The 15,632-nt window shown below is 32.3% G+C and overlaps 1 protein-coding gene across 1 annotated transcript in view; it reads left to right on the plus strand.

Moving 5' to 3' along the window:
* LOC145694853 (uncharacterized) overlaps positions 1 to 15,632 on the plus strand; it is a 301,347-nt gene that overhangs the window by 155,661 nt on the left and 130,054 nt on the right. The window contains exon 2 of the mRNA XM_081771548.1: positions 14,203 to 14,264. Coding sequence (XP_081627674.1) covers positions 14,211 to 14,264 — 54 coding nt within the window. The 5' untranslated portion in view covers positions 14,203 to 14,210. The remainder of the gene's footprint in view (positions 1 to 14,202; positions 14,265 to 15,632) is intronic.

The raw sequence follows: 15,632 nt of genomic DNA on the forward strand, positions 1-15,632 counted from the left end.
AAGAAAAAATCCTGCAATATTGCGAGTATAATGGAAAATAAAAGGCCAAATTCGGGCTGTAATTAATTGACCAGTAAACAGTATAGGACAGGATTCAAAAACGCGTTTCTTTTAGTAATGTTTCTTTGCTACCCCGTAATTGACATTAAGCCGTGAAAATGGTTTAGATTGTTAAATTTCAATTAATTGTTTTATAATTTAAATTTTAATTTCACTATTTGAATTTAAATGAAAGTTTTGATATCACATACCTTTTAGCTTTACTTATTTCAATCAAGAAATAGGTAATTAACATTGACTATACTTTAGCCGGTTCCCGATTCATTAAATTCTTCAATTATCTATGTTACAATGCTAGTCAGGATGTGGTACGGAATGCTCTTATGTAAACATCCAACAATTTTACACTTTTTTGTGATTCTGCTCACGAAGTCTTTGTGCTTGTGGAGCCTCCGGGCAAGTGACTACTCGTATTGGGCCGTGCGTTAAGGTATCTCAGGCTTAATGTATGTTAAAATAAGATAAGTTTTACTACAAACGATATAAAAAATACAGAAAATTCCAATTAGATATAAATGTTAACATTGATTTAAATAGCACCTGAAATACATTTTATTTTTACGAACGAATACATAAAGTTCACATTTCAATAAGTTTTTAAGATGATATTTACTTCCTATTATCGGTCTGGGTATTTAATGATCTGGATGACTGATGTTCGAATAGTTAGAATTTTACTGTATTTTCATGTTACGATATATAGAACAAGTCCAAAGGTACATGAAATTGATTCAGATTATTCATAGTTCGAAATATCAAAATACACATCTAAAGTAAAGCGAACAAAACTAACACACTGTCTTCATCCCGGCGAAATTAAAATACCGCTAATTTTACAGTAATTATGTGATATCTTCAAATAGATAAAAGATAATCGAAATGGGGAACAAGAGCGCCCTAGACAATATTATTTTACATGAGATACCGTTATCACGACTCACTTATCTGCTTTCGATTTCGAGCCATTTTGAAATTCGGCATTTATTTTCGCGTTTCTAAACAGCTGAAAACGGAAAGATCGGAATTAGGTGACTTGTGATAACGGTACCTCACGCAAAATAATATTGTCTAGGGCGCTTTTGTTCCATATTTCAATTATATTTTATCTATTTGAAGATATCACATAATTACTGTAAAATTAGCGGTATTTTAATTTCGCCGGGATGAAGACTCTTAAAGAGACGAGAAAAAGGTTCTCTCGTGTCATCGATTCTAGAATAATTTTCCTCGTCTCGTATGGAAATTTTTCTCACCTTGTTTGGAAATATTTCTCATCTTATCTCTAAATTTTTTCTCGTCTCGTTTGGTAAATTTATGTATAAAATTTGCACACTAAGTATTTTCTTAATTTCATCTAGAGAAGTAATCATAACCATTCCATGTCAAAAGAGATCCTGGAAGAGTGTGATACCAGCTACATTTAAACCATCTTTATTATTGGAGTATATTGTGTAACAATAATTTGCGTCTTTAATCGTTGAAAAACTATCTTCATTGTGTTCGTAAATCACTTTATCAATTTATGGTTTTTATATAAATCATGTAACACTAAAGCAACGCTTAATATGTAAGATTTACATGAACTAGTGTTGCACACTAGACTCAAGAAAATTCCTGTCTCGCTTCGAATTTGAAAATGTACTTTTCGTCTCGACCCTCATCCCGTTGTCGGGATGAAATCTAGACAACACAAGAAATTTCTCTTCTTATAGACAACACTATTTGTGTGATACAGTACTGCAAACAAACAAACTATATTTACTGGCACATATTTAAGCCACTTTTATCGTGGAAAACATAATTAAATACAGCTATCACACAAAACAATTTACGCTAGTAACGATCTTTATTTATCTGTTTTCACTTAAAGAAACTCCTGATCTTCATTTTCTTTTGATTTGATTGTTTCTTACACGATCAGTAAAATTTTCAATTTCATTCATTGCGTGAAATACGTCATTAAAAACATTTGATTTACATTCAATAAACCTTCTTAAATTTTCTACCATTTCCGAAACTTTAGATGAGTTTGGTATATGCCCGTTCTTTACTTCATCACTGATTTCGTTTTCATCCTTTTTATCATCATCAAATGGACTGTACTTTTGTGTTTCTCTTTTCCCATGGCTACCTCTGGATAATTGAAAACCAGTTCCAACTACATTCTTCTGTTTGAATTCTAATACTAAAAATTTTTTTCTGTATTACTTCGAATTGTCCAAACAGGAGGTTCAAAAGTTCGATTTTCCCCAGATTTTTACAATTGTTTTCAGTACAGTATTCAAGTAGAATGAACTTTTCTTAGAATTATCCAAATTCGAGTTAACGAGAATCCACTGCGTATATATACGGAAATATAGTACAAATATTTACGTCTACTGTAATATATCCGTAGAAACAATAATAATCAAAATCGAAACCAGAACGGGAACAATTCGGCTTATTCACTTTATTGATGGATTTACTTATTGAAATGAAATGAAATTTCTAGTTTTACGATCCTATTTGAGCTCTGTAGGCTCAAGAAGACGGATGATTAATTAAACTAAATTATGATGAAGCAATTAATGGAATGACAATGTATGAAGAAACAGAAGATCCCTGAGAGAACCCACAGACCACCAGAAACTTGCAAGGCCGGGGATTAAATCAGAGACCTCCTGTATCAGAAATAAGCCACCATACCCCTGATTTATTTAATAATAAGGTTAAAGCTTTTTATATTGTAAAACATGTTTTTACGCACATGAAAGGAAAACATGTAAATTACACCCTAGTACATATATTAAGGCTTTTTTCTATATGTCAATATTGTAGTTAATTGATAATTTTAGGAAGAAAGAAAAATTCTTCTGCTTAAAATGAGCATGTTATTTACATTTCTTTTTTTGCTGATAGATGTTATGACCTTTAATACAAATTCAGAGAGTATGTATTTTTAAAAATTGCATGTGCTTAATTGAATTTTAGTATTTTAAATACATGCAATTTTGTTCCTACTAAACAACTCACTGACACACACACACACACGGATATATATATATATATATATATATATATATATATATATATATATATATATATATATATATATATATATATATATATATATCATGAGTGGGTATTACTTGTTCCTACAAAAGCTACCGTAATAATTCCAAGGTAACGAACCACTCTTTTCAAATTCTTTTTTATTTATTTTTTTATTTTAAAGTTCAGTGTTGTGCGTCACGAAATCTAAATCATTGTAAAATAGAAATAAAAGAAAAAAGGAACAAATTTATCACCTGTTTTTTGTTTCCCATGTTTCATGCAACCGAAGAGAGAAAAAAAAATAAATAAGAAAACCGAAACTGTATCAATTGGCTTCTGCATAGATCTTGTTTTCCTTGACAATCTAAAAAAATAAATAAATAAAAATAAACGAAACGTGTTTTTGTTTAAATATAGTAAGTTCACCCTTTTTCGAAACTAACGTAGTAAGTAGGATTGATTTAAAAAAAAAAAAGTACGTGGGGCAATTTGTTATCTCGTATTTACCGTATCTACCTATACTATTTAATAATATCTTTACCCTTTAATTTGCTTCATACTTGTACGTTAGTTCCGTATAGTTTGCTCAAGAAAGATTATTACATGTATTTGTAATTTAATTATTGATTTATAAATGAAAATTAATACATTCTTGTATCAGATCACTATCTTTACTCACGACTACAAAATTATATATATTTTTTAAAGATCACTAGAGATAAGATCAGTTTTAATCAAGGACAGTGTTTCTTTTTCTTTTACTTTCTTGTTTTGTAAGTGGTAATAGACTCTATATGAGGAAGAGGAAATAATTTATCACTAGTTTTATCTATTTCTTTTTGTATGTGTGTGAGTTGCTTCCGCCAACGTACGTTAACCCCCTGGAAATTTTCTTTTAATAGATTTTTTTTTTAATTCACGTATTTTCAGCTACAGAAGCAAGAATAATATTTCAGTTGAGAAGTGAAAAAACGAAATAAAATCTTTCGGTTTAACTTCCCACGATTATGCCCTTTAGGCGATGATTAAGGTAAAATGAACGATGACTGAAGAATTGGTGCAACAAGAAAGCAGAAGGAAACGGAAGAACCCCCAAGAAAATCCACCACAAACTTACTTGGTCGGAGATCGAACTAGCGACTCCACTCACTAGAGGTAAGCGCTCTATCACTAAGCCATCGTGTCACCCCACCTCAACTTCAAAAGTGAAGTTTCTATTATGTGTGAAAGAGAGAGACAGGCTCCGTAGGCCAATACTGATCATAAAAGTAAATGCATACACCGAGAAAAAAATTGTAGGTGGCGTACTTAAAAAGATAGGTTACATGCGTAATTCCTGTAGTTTTTGGACTTAACGTATAGCAGACGTATAACTGAAAACGCATGTTTTATAATACTTTCTGTATAAGTGGTCCATCTATACGTACTTTCTGTATAAAACAATGTAGGCGGTCAGGATCTCACATACAAATGGATGTATATAAAATATAGCTGACGAAGGTAACATAAGTATATGCATGTGATATACGGAAAACTGTTAGATGTCAGACATCCTGCAACGGCATGATGTAACATCTAAGAGCAGTGCCTATGTAGCATAGGGATAACGTATGAAGGGTCAGGGGGAAGAACGCTTTCAGTCCATTTAATGAAATTTTTCAGGAGAGGAAAAAACAAGTTATTCATTAAATAACCATTGTAATTACATTGTTAGAAAAATAGTTTTAAGTTTATATCATGGCAAATATTGTATATATGTAAAGAAAAACTTATTTTTACAGCAAATTAGAAAATTAGTGTTGGAGAAAGTTGGTGTTGGAGATATCGATTTTTTTTTGGACTGAAAGCGTTCTTCCCCCTGGCCCTTCGTATGCTTCATACTAATTTCTATAGTAAGCAAGAGGATACCATATATTTGTACAATATACCGCTGTTCGGAGAGCGGATTTTTCTCTCTGTAGAGACAATATTAGATTTACATTAAACTGGAACATATCAAGGTTGCAAATCACAGCACAAATAGTAATATTATTGCTTCTCAACCCACGATAGAGTTAGAAAAAAAATAATGAGAACATTAACGCATTACTATAAAATTAAACATTAATTTCCGAAGAAAAGTAACTGTTAAAATTAAAATTAACTTCACAATTACACGTAAAATTAAAACTGATAATTTTCACTATGATGTAATAAGAATTGTCTCGAGTTGTAATAATTAATCTGAAATTTAACGGATAAAATTAAAGAAAGGAAATCTAATAGACTGTTATGAATAACTACTGTTTTTAAGCAAAATTGATATAAAAATAAAATGAATTGTCATAATATTAAAAATATGAAAATTACATAGTTCATAATTTTATGTATATGTTACTTTTACAATATTATTATTATTATTATTATTATTATTATTATTATTATTATTATTATTATTATTATTATTATTATTATTATTATTATTATTATTATTATTATTATTATTATTATTTCCTCCACGTTTCACAATATTGAACTTCCTTCTTTAACTCCCAATATTTTCTTCTATTTCTCAAATCATCAATCAGTTGCGGTCTTCTTCTTCCTATTCCTCGCTTTCCTTCCACCTTTTCTTCTATTGTATTACGAAGAAGACAATTTTTTGCAAGATGTGTCCAATCCAATTGGCCTTCCTATGAAGGATGTGTGTTCACTCCTCACTTAACCATTTTAAAACATCTTCATTTGTTGCTCTTTTTGTCCATTTATCTTCTCCATTTTCCCCGAACACCATATTTCGAAGCTCTCTAAATACGAATTTCTTTCTAAGTTCAATATTGAGCCTGCTAGTTAAGAGTGTTTTCTTGTTGAATGCTTCTTTGGCTATGGCAATTCTTAACGTGATTTCTTTAGTGCAGTAAGCCTTTCTCGTCAAAATACTTCCCAGATATTTGAAGTGATCGATCTGTTCAAGTTCTCTTTGATCTACTCTGACCCGTAACGGCATATTTCCACGGGATATTCTCATGACTTTCGGTTTTTCGATGTTGATTTCCATTTCATACAATTTCCCAGTGTCAACTATTTTGTCAACCTGGATAAAATTAAAGGATGGAAATCTAATAGACTTGAAAATAACTTAGTTTTTAATTTTTTGGTATTTGTTACTTCTATAAGGAACACAATTTTTAAAAAATATATATACGAAAAAACTTCTTGCAGAATATCCATTTCATATTGTTATCTAGAGAAAATAACGATTCATTTTAATCGTTACGAATATGTTTTAACAATTATCAATTAAAAATTAACTCCTTCAAAATTTAATGGATTAATCATTAACAAAATATTTAACTGATTAACTTAATCGTTATTTTTAAAAAGATGAATTACAAGCCTGATCTACGAAATCCTCATATATAAAAACGCACTGACCAAATGATGTGTTGAGTGACCCGTTAAATTTTGGATACCAAGTCAAGTTGTACTGAACTCTACCAAATATTATAGTAATACAACCCAATTGATGGTGTTCATTAAATAAAACCAGTGTGAAACTGAAGAAGAAACAATTTGTTCTTCAATCTAATTACTTAATTGAAACGTCTGCCCAAATATACACTAGTATTGCTGGATTAGGGTTCCCCAGGTAGAACTTAAGGCAAGCCGGGAGACTAAGTGGCATTTGTATAATCGGGGAGGACAAAAATTTCAAACTGAAGATTTATGCTTTTCTCGTCTTTTTTTCTTTTTTATTTTAACATAATCATTATTTTTAACATTTACCTATTATCACTACTACTACGATAACTGCTAACACTATAGTTACTACTAATTAAATGTATGTTATACCAAACTAAGAGAAAATAACATAAACCGTTAGTGATTATATACGTCTACCTTATTGATTCATATTGTTTGGATCTCCTAGCAGCTGAAGAAGACTCTTATCGTTCCGTTGAAAATTTGACAGACCATTTCAAGTTCATCTGAACCAGGGGTAAAAGTGGATGTGGAAAAGTGGGGAAACGGCAGGTAGCGGAATGACGCATGCCGTTCCCCCTGCCTATCTTTGCCCATTGTAATTTTTTAGGAACTGGGGAGACACCGTACATATATTTTCAAGTTGGGGGACGGCTTACCCTGCGTTCCTCTTCTTTTACCCCCTGATTTGAACAGAAATTTCGGTAAAAAAATTAAATGAAATCTTTGAGTTTTACGTCCCACGGTTACTCCGGTTAGGCTAAAGGAGACGGTGATTATGAGAAATGAATGAAATGGTAGAATGAAGAAAGTGGGAGGAAACGGGAGAACCCCGAGAAAACCCACGCACACGGTGTTTGTCCACCACAAAGTTCACTTGACGGGGGCTGGGATCGAACCCGTGACCCCAAGCACCAGAGGTGAACGCTCTACCACTGAGCCACCACGGCAGAAATTTCGGTAATCACAAGTTCTGTTGATGTTACATATCTGACCATAGAGCTTTCATTACACTAAACACTCACTCGTTTGTCTTATGCATTACTGACTGGTATAGCGAAATTGGTAAACTGCATTATTTGGAACAAGTTTAATGCATTTGCTTTTTAGGAAAAACACACTTCATAACCTACACAATTATTATTCTTATCCTCCCTATCAAGAGCTTGTAGTATACCTAGGTAGTTTGTGAAAACAACAATAATTTTCATCGAAACCACTATGAAAACAGATGCAACAATTAGTGCCTCACGATAACACAGATTCAACAATGAAAAGAATTTATACCTTGCCTCTTAATTTGATTTTCCCTGAAACAATAGACAGTAATATTTCCTATTAATTAAACCTAATTCACCTTGGATTTGGCGGTAAACCTCGACCTGATATATGAGTATGAAACACTGTGTTATGCAAGTTTTCTTGAGTTCTGGCAGCTCAAATTTTGATTGAGAGTTTTAGAAACCAGACCTATACCCATCCGACTGAGATCAAACTTGGCAAGGTGGTATACCTTGATCAACGATATAAGCGTGTGACATATTATGTTGTACAGGGTTTCAGTTTCCGAGTTATGAGAGTTCAAATTTTAAGTCACATTTTCGAAAACAGGAAACTATTCATCGAACTTATCGTTCGGGGATCAAACTTAGCATGTTACTAGACATTGATATATTATATAGGATTGTACGATATCATTTTGTGTGGACTCTTGATTTTCACATTATGGACCGTCAAATTGTGAGTCAAATTTTTGCAAACAGAAAACATACACCAAGCTCTCATTCTATAGTAGCAAGCGTGGCATGGTGGAAAACGTTGACCTGATACGTAATATTGTCAAAATATCAAGTTGTGCAGACATTTGGTTTCCGAGTTATAGGTTATCAAATTATAAGTTAAATTTTTGCGAACAGAAAATGTATCGAACTCATCGGATCGAAATCAAACTTTTCTTGACGCTACATCTTGACTTGGCATATAAAGTAAGTAAAGAAATTGGTCTATAATCTATTATAGTCTTTCTATAGTTTTAGAAATTGAAGTTACCACATTCCATACACTCGGATAAATATGAGAAGTTAAGCTCCAGTTAAACAAAGATATATTAAAGTCACTAGTAGTCACCATCACTATATCATATTTCAAAATACACATTTTGGAAGTAATAAAATTCCGATAGTTCACGAAGTTTGTAACAGAATATGTTGGATTGACATATCAATATGCAATCAATAACTTCACATTACTATTTGTTCGGTTCTCGATAATAATAATAATAATAATAATAATAATAATAATAATAATAATAATAATAATAATAATAATAATAATAATAATAATAATAATAATAATAATAATAATAATGTCAATGTTTTAAAGTATGAATTCGTTAATTTTTTGTTGTCATTTACGGCAAATTTATTCCGTTTTTTACTACTGAAACACACCAAGTACAATATAGGACAAATATATTTATTTACAGCTTTCTTTCTTTTTCTTTTTGCTTGAAATGTCTGAATTACATTTGTTGTCTTTCATTGTAATGAATCTTATTTTGTGTTCCTTCTCTTAAACTTTTGATGAGCTTAGTGTCGGACAAGATTTTGTGCGTTAACAATGCATGCGTTAAGCAAGTGTGATGTTGCAGATGGATCAACAGATTCTGACTCAAGATAAAGGAAAAACAAATGATAGCTCTTGAATAGAAGGAATGACAAGACATGCAATTCAATGGTATAAATGAGATCATTATTTCTGTGTAAAGGAATACTTTTTTCCTTTTCTTTTTAAACTTTGTTTCCTAAACCACATTTGCTAATGGTAGCTTGGAGGAAGGTTGAAAGATTTTGATGTTGTAGCGCCGCAAGCGACGGATAATTTAGCATGTGCTCTTCATGTTCCACCTAGATGAGGTGTGTCAGTCTACAATCTGGAGTACATACGTATATATAAAACGTGTGTGGTGTTCACCTACTCGCTTCAATTTATTAACAAACGAGATTTCAAACCCTGCAGGCAAAAATCTGCAATGTTTCAGCCAGAATGTTGTATGAAAAATGTTAATAACATCACATTACAGTTATTTTAAGTACTAGTTCCGGAAAGAAATATAGTGTAAATTTTAGATTTAAAAAAAAACGAACTTTTATTGATACTGGATAGGAATTCTTCTTAGGTGCTAACAAATAGTTTTTATTTATATGTTTTAATAATATAATGTAATAAATATATACATATGTATATTATGATAAAATTCAAGGACTGAAACATGTACTGAAGGATTCACTCCATTGTGATAGTTAATGAATTCTCTTTTAGCTAATTACCTCATAGTTACGCTTTTGAATAGGGCCAATATAAGAAATATCTAAAATAATAATAAAATCTACGAAACTGGTCTTCTATTTTGCATTGTTCATGTTTCCTAAAATTATATTATTATTATTATTATTATTATTATTATTATTATTATTTAACGCACAAAGAAATTGATTATTTCCACTAGAAGATTAATTTACCTTTGTTTCAACAGTATTCACGGTTATGTATCCTCTTCCAGCTGAAGGAGATAGATGATCAATGAAGGAGATGGATGCACGCGTTAGCCACTAGGCCAGCAGGAAAGAGGCTACCTTATGTTTTAATTTGAGGCTTTTGTATGCAGGAGTTAGGTTATGGCGGATGAAATCTACTATTAACGAGCGAACGGACTTTAATCCGCTGTAGTTAGCTAATCTTCAGCACATCTCATAAGAGGTTATATGATACAGTGTAATATGAAATCTGAACCACCGTAATGTGTTCATACTTTTCTACCGGGATGGAATCCAGTACTGTGTACAGGAAAGACACACGCACTAGTCCCTCGACCAGCGGGGAAGACTAAAATTGAAAAATCATTTTTTGGAAAATGGCGGAAAACCGAATATACATGAAAAGATAGGACTGTAACAATTCTCTTCGTCTCATTGAAGGTATTCAATCAACTTAAGGAAACAATCGCATGTGAGAACTCTTGAACCCGGTGCATAAAATGTCCATATAGCGTTCATGATGTGTCAAAAAAAAAAAACTGCTTGGTTTCAAAAAAAGTAGTGAATGAACATACTTACGTAATAGACGTCCATTAGATTTTAAAGAAATGTTCATTAGATATCCCTACACTCTTAGGCGGATCTCCATTGGGCTTGCACTGGAGGTTCTGTACTATATGAAATTTTTGGCTATAATGTTATATAAGGGAGAGAGAAGAAAAGTGTTCTTTTTAACAGAATGGAATACCTGCTTCATTATTTATCCAACAGGAGAACAAGAGCTGAGAAATTTTGAATATCATTATAGGAAACTAGGTGTGTGCGTAAGGTCTCCGAAATTAAATTTGATTATCTTATAATCCAATACTTTTATTATGGTCCACAGCTTTTTAATTAAATATTTTCTAGTGTATATTTAATTGAAATTGTATCGATAAAATTATTTTAGATATGTTTTCCATGTGTAGTTTTTACTAATTGATTGTTAACTGTTCCCATCAAATTATCCTTCAAGTCAAAGGATAAATCTGGATTTATCAAGCACATGTAGATTATCTAATTGTAACATAGGCTTATTTTGTTGGAAAGATAAGAATTATTTTATATAAAATACTAGCAGCGTTCACCCCGCTTCGCTGCGGTCACCCTGGAACGCAATAAACTTTGTTACTTAGATAATTTTTACTTTTTCGCTTTCAAGTGATATGATAAAAACCATAGAAGAATGTTAACATTATATCGCCTGTCATTTATGTTAACCCGCCGAGTGACACGGTCATGTGGGTTGCATATAAATACGGTTAGATTTAGCTATGATGAGCTAACAAAGGATTTGTACGTTATGGACACTCGAATGGTCAATTATCTCAAGACACTGGTAATTAAAAATTAAAGTGATATGATAAAAACCATCTAGGGTCCAAATCCTAATAACCCCCCAAAAATAAAAGAAATTGGTTCAGCCGTATTAGCGTGATGAGGTAACAAAGGATTTGTGCGTTCTCTTTTATATATATAGATTACTGAAAATTTGTGGGTGTCTGATTTTACATAGTTCCAAAGTAAATAATATTTGCTTAATTAACAAGCCTCACCAACTAACCACCGTTCTGCCGTAGAACACACTACTGCACAGAGAAAAAAATGTATGTGGCGTACGTAAAATCGTATGTTACATTCGTAAATCCTATAGTTTTGGACTTAACGTACAGCAAACATATAACTGAAAACGCATGTTTTATAATGCTTTCTGTATAAGTATTCCATCTGTACGTACTTTCCATATGAAACACTATAGGCGGTCAGGATCTCACATACAAATGGATATATATATATATATATATATATATATATATATATATATATATATATATATATATATATATATATATATATATATATATATATAAGAGGCTATATATAGTGTACTCTAGTGTCTACGAAGTTAACATAATATGTAATATAAGGAAGACTGTTAGATATCAGACATCCTGCAACGGCATGATATAACACCTAAGGGCAATGTCTATGGAGCATACGGATAACATATGCTCCGTACTGATTTCTGTAGTAAGCAAGAGGATTCCATATATTTGTACAATATATCGCTGCCCGGAGAACGAATTTTTTTTTCTCAGTGTGATCTTATAGGAAATGATTTATGTCACACCTATAAATTTGTGAGTAAGGAAGGTATACAGTAATGTATTAGTAGAAAGATACAATGAAAGAGTGCAATGATGTCACTGCTAGATCAGTTAAACTTACTCTGGTTACTTAGATCTTTCCTTGACGGTCATGTCCCGCAATGTGTTTGCTTTCAGAATCTAATGTAAGATGACCAACAAGTGCATATTCGAATTGGAATCGATGAAATATTGTGTATTATAATCAGAGATAAACATGAAAATGAACTTCAAAGTAAGTAGGGTTGCCCACTAGACAAGACGAACAGGGATGTCCACAGAAGTTTTACGAAGGAGGGGGAGGATGTCAAAAGACCGACACAGAAGTACAGTCCCAAATACACATATAGATACACATTGATGCACGTGTGCACAAAATACTTCACGTAAGCAACAATTACTTGTGCACATTGCAAAACTTTATAGTAAATATACTATAGCACTATAATATATAATATAAATATCGCATATTAAATACTACTATAATGTATGAGTAACCAAATCTCGTATTTTGGTATATTAGATAATCTATATAAATAAAAATGAAAGTGGCTATGTTTGTGACTTAATAACTCTCGAATCACCCTACCGAACTTGATCAAATTTTCAACATATATAAGGTTCGGGCCTATGATGGTTTTTATCATTTCGTTTTGACGGTGCAACTTAGGGGAGGAGACTATATATAACAATGATCGAAAATGACCGGAAAGACAAAAAATATCGTTTATCAGAGAGCGCTTCAGTGACTGACTAACAAAACTTATTAGTATTTTGTCTTATTTTAATCCAGTGAAGCAGGTAATTGACGTTAGTCAAATATATTTCTAAGAACTAACTCCGTTTCGAAAATCCAGGATAGAGTAAGCGTCCCTTCCCTCATCCTACGGGCGGCCATGGAAACCAAATATGATTTTCATGATGACACACGAGACATCAGTTTCGTGACACCTTTTCGAGATGAGACAACCTCAATTTTTGTCTCATAAGAAAACGTAGCAGTAAATCAGGTCAGTGAAGATGGGTAGTAGGATTGCTTACGAGACAAAACTTAAAGATGCCTCGTCTCGATAAAGTGTGGTAAAAGTTACATCTCTTCCCGGAAATTGAATCTTGTTTTTTCATTGGAAATACTCCTTCTTGTCTCATATCATGCACAATCCTGGAGGTGGGTGAAAAATTAGTGGAAAATGTCATTGCATGCAGAGAAAAGGAAAATTAAAGAAAATCAATTAAATATTAAGAACATTAGTATTGTTATCGGAAATAATGAAACAATAGAAGTATTACAAAAAGCTTCTTGGAACACACAGTCAACAGAAAACTTGGAATTAATATCTATATATCTGAAATTGTTAAACATTAACGAACTTCGTTAAGAGTACGTCATGAGAACTCACATATAACACATTAGTATGAATAACGCAAGACACCATTTCATTATTTTTATTTTAGGCATGACCAAGTTATGTTGTAGCCAATTGTGGATGCTGTTCAGAAATTAAAAGCGGATTTGCTTTATCTGAAGTAACATAACTAACAGCAATTAAAAAGGTGCAAAATAAATAGAATACAAAAAAAAAAGCTTACTTGTCGAAACATGTCTTTCATATAAATAGGTAGTATTAAAGTGCTTAGATAAATCTTTGAATATTCATGACAGCGGTGACAGTAGATTATCTCTATTTCACAGCTGCATTTGTAACATTTTATTCAATGCAAAACGATTCAAATCTCTGAGCCATTCGTGCGGAACAGGTTACAACAACAAAACTTCAATTGAAGAAATAAAAGAAAACAAATGGAGTTTCCGTTGTGCAATTGATCTAATAATCCATTCATTAACACCTACTTTTTTAGGACAATATAAAAAAATAGAATAAGAAAACTAGGTTGTAATCATACTTTTTTTTTATTTGTTGCAGGTGGGAGAATGTTGTCGTTGCTCAATGGATTCGTGCTTGGTATGTGGATCATCATTACACAGGTTAGTAATATTATTCATTACTCAAGCTATAGGGTGTCAACCGGTTAATAACTCTAACTCGGATTTAACTGTATTGCTAATTTTAAGCTAATTAGCTATTTCATTTTTATTAATTATCAGACCTGCTCAATTCATAGGGCATCATCGTTATTGTCATAGGCCCCAGTTCATCTATCCCGTACAATATAAATCTCCACCAATCGCTTAGTATTGACATAAGGATTGCTTCCTGCATTTTGTGTACCCTTGCGTCATCCATTTTGTCTACTCTTCTTCCCTCTGTTATCTTCTGTCGTACTGTATCTCTATTAAGTACTTACAGTTCTGCCTTTTCCCTCCAACTTCCGTTAAAATTTCCTTACGTTCCACCTTGCTAATTTTCTTCATTCTTCTTCACGCTCACATTTTAAATGAATTTGGGCATTTCTTGTCATTCTTCTGTAATTTCTTTCTACTTCGTATAGAATACTACAGTATAGGCTGTTCCTTACATGTTTCTTTCTTCATTCCTTTTCCTGCTTAATTTTCGTTTACTTTATGTTGTTTTGTCTTATATAGAAAGGACGCTTTTGTTAAGAATTAACCACTTTCAAAAGAAGTGGACAGAAACTTTACCTAAATGTCTTGGTACTCAAGTATAAAAGTGAAGAAAAACGTCGGAAACGTTGGCCAAATCAGCACATGAACTGCTCAAAATCGACATAGTCATCAAGTCGACTATTTCAAGACTAGTGTCCTAGATTTGTACCTAAGACTTAAACAAAGATAAAAGCAAGTACAAGAAGAAAGAAACATTTATAGAAAAAGAGGTAAAGCTGAAAAACTCCGGAAAAATGTCTTGGACATGATCTTCTTCCCACAATCCCGAATATTAGTAAAATAGGTTAATATGCGTACAAACATAAAAGTGTAGAGGCTATTTGTCCCCGTAAAGATGAGGCCAGGGCCCACAAATCTGCTGATAGAATGCTGCCAAGTTTCAGGAGTCTGTTCAGAAGTAGGGTCAGAGATAGAATAAAAATGTACCCCAAACTAGTAGCTATTTGTGAAATTATTCTCCCGGACACTATTTACTGATAAAACATAATGACCTGGTGTGAAACATTGACCATTTATTGAACATATTACATGCTATCCTGTAGCCACAGGTATCCGATAACTGAAATAAATAGTTTTTCAATTCTAACGAATCGAAAAATCTAATGAGATAATGGAGAGGAACATGCAGAATCAAAATCTGTTTAATTCTCAGCAGTTAAAAGACTTTGTATGGCAATGACACTGACAGAGTGTTCATCCACCAGGACAAGGCCAGCAGCCATATTGCCAAACGAACGGTAGCCTACATGACACGTATGGAACAGGAGA

Source organism: Thermobia domestica, chromosome 9 (assembly GCF_964235325.1).
Source record: "Thermobia domestica chromosome 9, izTheDome1.hap1.1, whole genome shotgun sequence".
Lineage (NCBI taxonomy): Eukaryota > Metazoa > Arthropoda > Insecta > Zygentoma > Lepismatidae > Thermobia > Thermobia domestica.